Raw genomic sequence first — 11,830 nt, forward strand, 5'->3', positions numbered from 1 at the left:
GACCAGTGGAAGGAGCATCTCAGTGGCCCCGTGGGGCGTTACCAGGGGACAAGGGGACGACAGGGATAAATGGGACCGGAGGAACGAGCGTCCCAATGACCCTGTGGGACAGGGAACCAAGGGACAAGGGAGATAAGTGAGATCAGGGGAATAAGCACCCACATGACCCCAAGGGATTGGGGACCAGGGAGCAAATGGGGCACAAAGTCAAGAGGGACAGATGGGACCAGTGGAAGGAGCATCTCAGTGACCCCGTGGGACAGGGAACCAGCAGACAAAAGGACAACAGGGAGAAATGGGACCAGAGGAACGAGCGTCCCGATGATCCCATGGGTCAGGGAACCAGGGAACGAAGGGACAAGAGGACAAGGGAGATAAATGGGATCAGGGGAATAAGCATCCACATGACCCCAAGGGACAAGAGGATGAGGGGATAAATGGGACCAGAGGAACAAGTATCCCAGTGATGGCCCCAAGGAGCAGGGGACCAGGGGACAAATGGGACACAAAGACAAGAGGGACAAATGGGACCAGGGGAACGAGCATATCAGTGACCCCATGGGACATGGGGACGTGTGGACAAGGGGAAGGAGCATCCATGTGTTCCCACAGGACGGAGGAGCAGGGGATAAGGGGAACAAGTAGGACCATGGCATTGCGCATCCCAGTGACACCAGAGGGTGAGGGGGACAAGTGGAACCAGGGGAGAGAGCATCCCAGTGACCCTATGGGACAAGGGACCACAGGACCAGGGGGACACAGGGACCAGAGGAGGACAGGGGGACACAGGGACCAGAGGAGTGAGTTCTGTCTGGCCCCGGATGTGTGAGGATACGTCGGATGTGAGCGTGCAGCTCTGCCCAGCCTCGTGCTGCTCACCCAGCCCCGGAGAAAGGCAGAATTTTCCCACTGATTTTCCAATTCTTTATTGTAAATAAATCTGTGACGTTGCAGGAGGCGTTGTGGGGTCCAGGTGACCCCCAGCACGGGTGAAGCAGGCACGCGAGCAGGAGGTGAGGTGTGCTGCGGGGCCCTGGGGTCAGCTCACCCCGTCCCTGGGCCATCCCCCAGTCCTGGTGGCACTGCGGGGCCGTACAGCATTAAAATCATTAAGAAAAAAAAATATTTATATTTATACATATATTTATATATGGGTTCACGTCCCCAAAACCGGTGACCAGTGTTGAGACAGGGACACGGGGCTCCCACGGGGACGGCGGTGTCCTCTCGCAGGCACTGCAGCTGTGGGGACATCATGGTGACAGATTGAGGGACGGGGGATTGGACCCCCACACACCTCTCCATGCTGCCCAGCTCCCCACAGCCCATGGCCACGGGGCTGCTGTGTCATATGAGTTTGGGGACATCCCATCCTGCTGCCACCCTATGGTCCTGAGGCTGCCACTCGTGGTCACCCCGTGCAGGCTGCCCTGTGGGCACCTCCTGTCCCACTGCTGACCCCATAGCAGGAGACACATATGGGGGGGACATTGCCACCCCACCGTGGGTGTGGGGTCCCCACTGTGCTGTGTGTCATCGTGGGGCTGCGGTGGGCCCTAAGTGCTCCGTGGTGGTGTGGGATGGATGGCATGGGGTGATGTGGGGCCGCGGGGACAGGGGTGACACGTGCCACCCCCTTGTCCTGAGGGTGATACATGGGACATGTGAAGTGCCAAGGAGACCTGGGGGGCAGAAGAATGAGCATCCTAATGACCCCAAGGGACAAGGGACCAGGGGAACAAGGGGGACAAATGGGACCAGGGGAATGAGCATCCCAGTGACCGCAAGGGACAAGGGACCAGGGAACAAGGGGACATGGGGTGACACTCCCCTGGGCTCTCCCTGCCCCCCAATAGAGTGGCCCTGATGCCATTGGGTCGCCATTTTGGGGTGCACCTTTTGGGATGGGGGAGATGATGGATGGGGGATGTCCTTGACCCAGAGCCTGGCACCCGTGGGTGTGGGACCCCACTGGTGGGGATGCGAGATGGGGGGGGACAGGGATGGCCTCCAGGCCCTGCTCTGGGGGCACGGAGGGGACAACTGGCCTGGTACTGGGGGGTACTGGGGCATACTGGCCTGATACAGGGGGTGCAGCCCCCAGAGCTGGAAGATGTTGACATGGAGTGAGGGGGGGTTCTGACCCTTCCCCCCCCCCCTCCCCAGGGTCATGTGGGGTTGGGGGTCCTGTTGTGGCCCCCCTGGGTACATTCATGGCGGTGCAGTGACCCCAACCCCAGAGGGCCCGGGGGTTCCGGACATTCGTGGCGGTGCAGTGGGGTCGGGGGGATCCCCCCGTGCTCTCCTCCCTCCTCGGGTGGACCTGCTCAGGCCCCCCCGGACCTGCAACACAGAAGTGAGGAGCGCTTTAGTGCAGGGGGGTGACACGAGGTATGGGATGGGGGGACACGGGGGACACCAAGCCCCAAAGAGCCCCCCCCGCTCCACTGGGCTCTTTGGGGTGGGCACAGAGATGGAGACAGCACGGGGGCAGCCGGACAGACAGTGACACGGACAGACGGGCGGCGGTTCCGGCCCGGGGGGGTCACCGCTGCCGCCGGACGGTGATGGTGACGAGGAGACGACGGGGTGGGGGGTTACACTCCCTGCTGCGCCGGGTCGTACCTTCCGCGGCGGATGTTCCTGGGGACAGGGGGGAGAGGACGGCGGTGTCAGTGTCCCCGGTGTCCCTCTGAGCCCCTTGACCCCCAGGGGACAAGGAGGACAAGGAGGAGCAAGGCGGTGAGGATCCCCATGATCTCATGGGACAAAGGAGTAAGAAGGACAAAGGGGACTGGGGAATGAGCGTCCTGATGGGGACAAGGGGACAAGGGACGTGGGGACATGGGGTCAAGGGGACAAGTCGGATCGGGGGAATGGCATCTCCATGACCACAGGGGACAAGGGACCAAGGGGACAATGGGGACAAATGGGACTGGGCAAATAACGTCCCAATGAGCCCGGGGGGGCAAGGAGACACGGTGATGAGGGGGACAAATGGGAGCAGGGGAATGAGCATCCCAGTGACCCCGCTTACTTGAATCCCCATCCCGTGCCACCAAGGACGATGGCAGCCACCAGCACGGCTCCCGCTATGGACCCAATGATGATGTTGGTGCCACTGGGACCTGGGACAGGAGGACAGGGACGTGCGTCAGAGCTGACAGGGCCGTGGGGCACCACGGGGAGCAGGGACCACGCGCCCCCAGCAGACCCTTGTAGCGCTCCGTCTCCCCCGTGGGTTTGGGTTCAGGAATGGGGTCGTAGACGCTGCAGTCCTTCCCCGTCCACTCGGGCTGACAGATGCACTTCCCCTCATTGCTGCACACCTACGAGGGGGTGGCGTCACCCCTTGATGCCACCCGCTGTCGTCACCCCGCGCCTCCCAGCCCCGTCCCCACGCCTCACCCCGTGCTCAAAGCAGATCTTCCCATCCCCGCTGCCGGGGCAGGAGCTGAAATTGAAGGCGGTGACTGGAAGGCATTTGTGGTCGAGGCACAGCATGGCAGGGCCGCACGGCGTGCCGTCCTCCACGTAGCTCAGCTCTGAGCCATCCGCCAGCTGCACGTGGCCGCCCCTGCAAGGTGGCAGTGGGGTGACGTGGGGATGCCACCAGGTCCGTGTCTCTGTCCCCAAAGGGGTGGCAAGGGGACACCGCCACATCCTCATATCCAGTGGGGTGACGTGGGGACACAACCGGGTCCATGTCCCAATGCTCAGGGTGGTGACACACTGAGGGGGTGACAAAGGGACCCCTCTGTGTCCATGTCCCCTGTCCCCGTCCCCAAGGGGCGCCACGCAGACCCCACTGCGTCCATGTCCGCAAAGGAATGACACAGGAACCACACTGTGTGCATTGTCCCCATCCCGCAGGGACCCTGCCATGTCCTTGTCCCATCTCCCAGGGAGTGACACGCCGAGAAGATGACACAGGGACAGAAGGACCTTCCCACGTCCACGTCCCTAGGGCTGTGACACAGGGGCTCCACCACATCTCCACCCCAATGACACAGGGACGCCGCTGAGTCCATTCCCCAAGAGGGTGATGCAGGGACCCAACCACGTCCATGTCCCCCAGGGGAGAACACAGGGACCTCGCTGCCACCTTCTCCCTGTCCCCAGTGGGGTGACACAGAGACCCCGCTGCCCTTATCCCCCAACGTGTCCACACCCTTGTCCCCAAGGCGTGACCCAGGACATCACCGTGCTCACGTCCCCATCCCTAAGGAGGTGGCACAAGCACGCCACCATGCCCTTGTCCCCAGCGGGTTGACGTGGGGTCCCCCCTGTCCCCACGTCCCCATAGGGGTGACCCCGTGTCCCCGTCCCCTGCGGCGCCCACCTGCAGTCCACGTAGCGGTTCTGATGGAAGAAAGTGGTGGTGGCCACCTCCCCGCTCAGCTCGCCCAGCCGCGGCGTCCCCGAGATGTTGGCGCACAGCAGGAACCCGCACAGCACGTCCCTGCCAGCAGCGGGGCGGTGACACCGGGTGACAGCGGGAGGGGACGCGGGGCGCTCGGCGGGGCCACTCACTGCTTGTTGCACTGCGTCCACCCCGCGCCCTCGCGCCCGCAGTTGCCCCTCTCGGTGCCCTCCACGTTGAGCTTCTCGTAGCAGAAGCGCTCCGCAGAGCCTGCAGCGAGCGGCGTCACCTGCTGTCCCCAACGCGGGGATGTGGGAGTGGGGTCTGGGCACTCACCGCGGCCCCACAGCGCGTTGCACTGCCGGTCCCGGGTTTTACAGCGCCCGCCGTAGCAGCGGCCCTGGGAGTGGTGATAGGGTCAGGATTGGCACCCAGGGGAGTGATGATAGGGTCATGGTGGCACCCAGGGGAGGAGGAGCAGGGTCATGGCTGGTAGTCGTGGAAGTAGTTATAGGGTCATGGCTGGTAGCCATGGGAATGGTTATAGAGTCGTGGTGGCACCCTTGAGAATGGCTAGAGGGTCATGGTGGCACCAATGGGAGTGAGGATAGGGTCACACTTGGCGCCCACGGGAGTGGTTATAAGGCTGTGGCGGCACCCATGGGAATAGGAACAGGGTCATGGCTGGTGCCCATGGAAGCAGTTGTAGGGTCATGGCTGGTATCCATGAGAATGGTTACAGAGTCACGGCGGCACCCTTGAGAGTGGTTATAGGGTCAAAGTAGCACCCATGGGAGTGAGAATAGGGTCACACTTGGCGCCCACGGGAGTGGTTATAAGGCTGTGGCGGCACCCATGGGAATAGGAACAGGGTCATGGTTGGTGCCCATGGGAGTGGTTATAGAGTCCTGGTGGCACCCATGGAAGCAGGGGTAGGGTCGTGGTGGCACCCGTGGGATTAAGAACGGGGTGATGGTTGGTACCCACGGAAGCAGTTATAGGGTTATAGGGTTGGCAACCATGGGAGCATGGCACCCACGGGCGCTGCGATCCCATGGATGTGCCATACCTATGGTGCCACTCACCTGCTCATTATCACAGAAGTACCCGTCCAGTTTGTGGAGGTTGGGGGGACACTGGGGGCAGGAGAGGACACTTGGGACCCCGCTGTACCCCAGTGACCCTTCTGTGCCCCCATGGTCCTACTGCGACTCTATTGTGCCCCTATGACCCCACAGTACCACCACAGTCACACTGAGCCTCCAGTGACCCCTCTGTGTTCCCAGTGACCCCACTACGTTCCCCATGGCCCTACCGTGCCCCAGTGACCCCACTGTGACTCCCAAAGCCCCACTGCACATCCAGTGACTGCACTGTGCCCCCGTGTCCCCACTGTGCCCCGAGTGACCCCACAGTGCCCCAGTGACCCCTCTCACCTGGCTGGAGTCCCCAGTGCAGGTCTCAGGGATGTCACATTCATTCACCGCCTCCCGGCAGGACACACCACGTGGTTCATACTGGGGGACAAATCCCACATCAGGACCTGACCCCACAGACCTCCCAGTGCCCCACACCGTGCCCCATTGCACCTTGCATCCCTTACAGCACAGCCCGTCGCTGCACATGGCGTCGTGTGTCAGCGTGCACTTCTTGCAGCAGTTCCCTCCGCTCCTGGCACACTCCTGTGGGGCGGCACGGTGCTCAGCCCCACCCCGGCCCCATAGCTGCCCCCCCATGGCCCTGATCCCGCTCACCGTCTGCGATCCACAGTCGCACTCCTCTCCTGCCTCCACAAACCCATTGCCGCACTCTGGTGGGTCCAGGAGCTGTGGGGAAGGGCTGTGGGGTTGTCCCTCCCAACCCAATTGTGACCCCAAGGGATTTCCCACCTCATTGGTGCCCGTTGGCCCCATCGATGCCCCAGGGACTCCCCACCCCATTGATGCTTGTTGGCCCCCTGATGCCTCGGAGAATCCCCATCCCACTGACACGTCGGCCCCACCGATGGTCCAGAGACTCCTCCACCTCATTTATGTCTGTTGGCCCCACTGACCCCCCAGGGACCCTCCACCCCATTGATGCACACTGGACTCATTGACGCCCCAGGGGCTCCCCATCCCATTGATGCCTATTGGGCTGCTGATGCCCTAGGGAGCCCCCGCCCCACTGATGCCCCATTTACCTTGAGGGGTTTGTTGAAGAGGCAGCTGCCACCGCCGTCCTGCAGGAATTGGTTGTACTCATCAATGCTGCAGCGGGAGAACTTCCGTGGGAGGTAGTACCTACAGGGGGACGTGGTGACACCGGGGGGCTGCCATCGCCCCACGGGTGGCACCTCCAGGAGTGGCCATGTGCCACGTGGGGGCAGCGCTCAGCCCATACCCCAGCGACCCCCCTGTGCCCCCATTGACCCCGCTGTATTCCCACAGCCCTGCTGTTCCCCAGTGACACCACTATTCCCCCAGTGTCCTCACTGTGCCCCTACAACCCTGCTGTGCCACCACAGCCTCACTGTGCCCCACTGACCCCGCTGCCCCCCCCGCCATCCAGCTGTGCCCCAATGACCCCGATGTGCCCCCCACCGTCCAGCTGTGCCCCAATGACCCCACTGATACCACAGTGCTCCCAATGACCCCTCCGTGCACACATGGCCCCCCTGTGCTCCCAATGACCCCACTGCGCCCTCCACCACCCCACTGCAGGAGCATCCCATGGGTGGCACCTCCTGGGGAGGTCGTGTGCCACGTGGGGACAGCGCTCACCCCGTGTCCTCCATGATGCAGCCCAGCCAAGCATCGGGGCAGCGGCAGTCCCCTATGGGATGGCAGAGCACTGCGGTGCCAGGGAGGGGACATTGTCCCCACGGGTGCCACCCCTGTCCCCATTGCTACCTGCTGATGCGCGGTGCTTGTTCCACATCATGCCCACATTCTGCCCCAACGTCTGCGCCAGTGTCACCGCCATGGCCGCCATGTTGCCATACTGCAATGGGGGCAACACGGTCATCATGGGATCTCCAGTAGGGACAACGTTGTCACCATGGGGTCCCGTGCCCGCCATTCATTCTGCACCCACATCACCCACCTCGTTGACCCCACCAGCGCGCCCGGCTGAGCAGATACCCCCAACGAAGGCAGTACCGCTGCGGCTGCTCTGGAAGGTGCGTCCCCTACAAGGGATGGGGCAAATGGGGACGTGGGCATGTGGCCGTGGGCTGGGCTCCTGACCCCATGCTCACGAGAAGAGGTGGATGGCGTCGCTGTGCTCCTCGCGCCGGTGCCGCATGAACTCGTTGAGTGTCCCCATCGAGTCCTCCTCCATGCGGATGCGGTCCCCTGCAGCCCACGTCTCCATGGCCACCAGCACGATGCGGGTGTTGAGCTGCTCCTTGTAGATCTGCAATAGCACGACCATGGGGTGCTATGGGGCACAGCGTGCCAGGGGGATGGCAGTGGGGCATGATGGGGTACAAGGGGGCACGACGCACAGTGGGGATGGCAATGGGGCACCGGGCGCCATGAGGATGACGATGGGCTGAGTGTGCCATGGGGCACAACGGCGCAAAGTGCACAGTGGGGGGCGGCCATGGGGCACAACGCGCCATGGGAGCAGCACCACAGGCAGCACCACGCTCAGCACCCTACAGATGGGCCCGCAGTCCCCACCCCATGGATGGACCCACGCTCACCATGTCAGCCAGGTTGACCACAGACTTGGCGAAGTTGCTGGTGAGCACCACGGATCTGCGGAGCTGTAGGAACTTTGGGGAGCGGGGGGTGGGCGGCCGCCCCATTGCCATCCCTCTGCCCCACATCCCTACCAGCTGATGGTCGTTCACCACGGCCAGCTCGATGTACTTGGTCTCACTGTGCACTGTGTGCTGCGCACGACGCACCTGCGGGCCAGGAAGGAGGTGGGCAGAGCCCATGGGGATGTATGGGGCAAGGAGTGGGGTTTGGGAGTTTCTGGCCCCGTTTCATGGCTGCGAGCCCCAAAGCGTGCTCCTGTTCCCAGTGTCATGTCTCCAAATCCATGCTGCTGTTGCCATCCCCATTCTCCTGTCTCCAGTCCCACATCCTCTGTACCCAACCCCATGACCTTATCCCCAACACTATATCCCTGTCCCCAGGCCTGTACCCCTCTCCCCAGCCTGATATCCCTATCCCCAGCCTCATGCTCTTGTCCCCAACACTGTATCCCTGTCCCCAGCCCTGTGTTCTTGTCCCTGTTCCCCTAGTCCACACCTTTGTCCCCAACCCTGTGCCCACGTCTCCAGCCCTGTACCCCTGTCCCCAGCCCCATGCCCATGTCCTACCCATGTTCCCACCACTCACCTGCCTCCGCCGCCGCCGCAGCCTGGCCGAGCTGCCTGAGCCAGATTGCCCCACGGCACCCAGCATGCAGCCTGCGGGGAATGGGGACAGTGGGACTGGGGCACTGGGCACACAGGGGGTGCCAGGCAGTGCCAAAGCACGGTGCTCACCTGGCAAGGCACAGCTTGGGGTGCGCTGGATGAGATGTGGCTGAAGACCCTATTGCAGAAAGAGCACCAAGACCCCCGTGTCCCCTTGTCCCCAGGGCCACGTCCCCCTTAAACTGAGGCAGGGCGGAGGTCCCCACTCACCTCCGCGTGCTCGGTGTCTGCTTGGGGCTCAATCAGAAATATATCCCGTCCATCTGAGAAGACCCCGCTGCAAGGGAAGCCCCGAGAGGTTCTGTCCACAGCCCTGCTCTGCGAGCACAGCTCTGACCCGGGGTTGGGGTCGGTACTCACTGCAGCCCCCCGCAGCTGGAGAGCGCTGCGAAGGAGCGGGGCCACCCCCGAACCCGGCCCTGGTAGTAGCAGTGCTCGCCTGTGCCCTAAGAGAGGGGACAGGGCTGAGGGCATGGGGCACTGCTGCATGGTGTGGCATGGCACCACACGGCACCACATGGCACCACATGGCACAATACAGCATAGCACAGCACAACATGCCACAACACGGCACAACACGGCACAACACGGCACAACATGGCAAAACACAACAAGGCACAACTTTGTAAAACACACCACAACGTGGCACAACACAGAAGAGCATGGTTGGGCACGGCATAACATGGCACAGCATGGCACAACATGACATGGCACAAGATGACAAAGCACGGTGTGGTACGACACAATATGGCACAACATGGCACAGCATGGGGCAACATGGGACAACATGGCAGAACACAGCACATCATGGCACAGCATGGCACAGCCTGGCATGGCACAGCATGGCATGGCACAGCATGGCACATCATGGCACGGCATGGCACAGCCTGGCATGGCACAGCCTCACCGTGCTGCTGCTGTTCTGTCCGACACCGAGGTGCCGCTCCACATAGTGCGAGGCGAGGAGGTGGCTGTGGGGACAGCAGTGGGGTGAGGACAGTGGGGCCGCCCTGCCACCCTCACCCCACTGAGCGCCGTGCGCCTCACGTCGGCCATTGGGAACCCAACCCAAAGGGACACCGAGATGCCACCGCCTCTGTGCCCCGTCCGCGTTGAGCAAGGCTCCCACCCGGCCCCATAGCGACGCCCCATGTCAGGGGTCACCCCACACTCACTGGTTGAGCTCCAGGTCCAGGATGAAGGCAGAGCCAAAGGCACGCACCATGAAGCTGACCTGCGCCAGATGCACCCCCTGCAAGAGAGCGGGGTCTGTGTTGGGTGCGTGGGGCCACCCCAAAGCGTGGCTCGGCGGCACGCGGCACAGCACCGGATCTGTCTCCCCAGCGCCGAGTGAGGGCCATTCATTATTCATGAGCCGTGTACTCACACGTGCACCTCCAGAGCTGAGCTTTAATGGGAACCCATTAGGGTGATGGGAACGCGGTGCACTTACGGGGCCGCCTCCCGCTCCAGACTCATTCCGGACCCTGGTGTCCAGCTGATGCTTCAGGACCTCTCCACCTGCGCTGCGTCCCACCAACCTGCTGGGGTGGGTGACCTCGGCCAGTGCCTGTCCCTCCAGCCAGCCGGGCTGCGGGGTGCTGGTCTGTGGGGTGGCACCTGCGGGGCCTGCGGGCCGGGAGTGGTGGTTGGTGGTGGGACCCGTGGGTCAGCAGTTGGGTCCTCCATGGTCAAGAGCTGGGTGCCCCATGGACAGGGGTTGGGTTCCACATAGATATGGGCTGAGCGCCCCTGGTTAACGATTGGGTGTCCTTAACAGACAAGTGTTGGGTGCCCCGTGGTTAAGGCCATAGGGCCCTGATGGACGGGGAGGGACCGTGATGGGGATACATCCTGGGGGGACCAAGGAGACGTGGAGAGGCAGCACCAGGGATGCATCTGGGGGGACCTGGGGTCGTGGGACCTGTAGACATGGTGGGGATTCAATGGGGGCATGCTCTAGGGGGGGACCTGAGGCCATGGGGACAGAGAATGGCTTCAATGGGGATGTTTCTGGGAGGACTCAAGGCCATGCTCTGTCCCTGAAGGGACACCTGGGGGACACAGAGGGGCTGTGATGGGGACATGTCCTGGGTAGACCTGATGCCATAGGGACCGGGGAAGCATGAGGGGGCTGCAATAGGGACATATCCTGTGGGACCCAAGGCCAAGCTGCATGCCAAGGAACACCTGGGGAGATGGAGGGGCTGCGATGGGGACGTGTTCTATGAGGATCCAAAGCCACAGGAACCTGGGGATCTGGGGGACGTGGAGGGGACACAACGTCCTGGAAGGGAGCCGAGGTCATGGGAACCTGGGGCACTGCGATGGGGATCTGCAGTCCCAAAGGGACACCTGGGGACCCAGGGTACACAGAGGGGCTGTGGTGGGGACCTAAGGCCTGCTACACACATACAAAGGGGACACCTGGGGACCTGGAGGACATGGAAAGGCTGAAATGTGGACACGTCCTGGGGGTCCCGAGGTGATGGGAACACAGAGGGTCTGTGATGAGGACATATCCTGGGGGACCCAAGGCCATGCTGCAGCATGAAAGGGACACCTGGGCTCCGGGGACACGGAGGGGCCCTGGTGAGGATGGGTCCTGTGGGGGTCCCGAGGCCGTGGGGACGCGGAGGGGCTGCGATGGGGCCGCGTCCCGGGGTGGGGGCACAGCATCGTGGCTTCTGCGTGCCAGGGGACGCCCAGGGGACACCCGGGGAACACAGACGGGGGCGGCGCGGTGCGGTACCGCCGCATCCAAACACCGCAGCGGTGGGGCCGGGGTGTCCGGGGGGGTTCCGGAGGAGACCGGGATGGACCGGAGGGGATCGGGAGGGGACCGGGGGGGACCTACCTGCTCTCGGGGTCAGCGACAGCAGCGCGGCCAGCAGCCACCCCCAGCCCCGCAGCGCGCTCATCGCTCCCGCATCATCCGCCCCTCCGCCCCCCGGGGCCGGGGATGGAGCGGTGCGGAGCGGAGCGGTGCGGAGGGGCCGCCCCCACCACCCGCACAGCGCTGCACCGCACCGTCCCCGTCCGCAGCACCGCCC

At 63.3% G+C, this 11,830-nt stretch overlaps 1 protein-coding gene across 1 annotated transcript; it reads right to left on the reverse strand.

The window, feature by feature from the left end:
• Nucleotides 1-1,341: 1,341 nt before the first annotated feature.
• ADAM11 (ADAM metallopeptidase domain 11) lies at nt 1,342-11,824 on the reverse strand. The gene is made up of 26 exons (XM_052699596.1): nt 11,635-11,824; nt 10,231-10,406; nt 9,953-10,029; nt 9,685-9,748; nt 9,138-9,223; nt 8,988-9,054; nt 8,847-8,895; nt 8,698-8,768; nt 8,184-8,258; nt 8,052-8,123; nt 7,602-7,759; nt 7,448-7,532; nt 7,255-7,345; nt 7,126-7,177; nt 6,546-6,645; nt 6,118-6,189; nt 5,953-6,045; nt 5,800-5,880; nt 5,449-5,499; nt 4,700-4,763; nt 4,534-4,633; nt 4,343-4,462; nt 3,409-3,577; nt 3,215-3,329; nt 3,038-3,128; nt 1,342-2,643 (listed from the first exon to the last, which is right to left on the reverse strand). Exons 1-26 carry the CDS (start codon nt 11,696-11,698, stop codon nt 2,598-2,600), a joined length of 2,289 nt encoding a protein of 762 aa, XP_052555556.1. The 5' UTR covers nt 11,699-11,824; the 3' UTR covers nt 1,342-2,597.
• Nucleotides 11,825-11,830: the final 6 nt, after the last annotated feature.

The sequence above is a fragment of the Tympanuchus pallidicinctus genome, unplaced genomic scaffold (genome assembly GCF_026119805.1).
Source record: "Tympanuchus pallidicinctus isolate F22 unplaced genomic scaffold, pur_lepc_1.0 scaffold37, whole genome shotgun sequence".
NCBI lineage: Eukaryota > Metazoa > Chordata > Aves > Galliformes > Phasianidae > Tympanuchus > Tympanuchus pallidicinctus.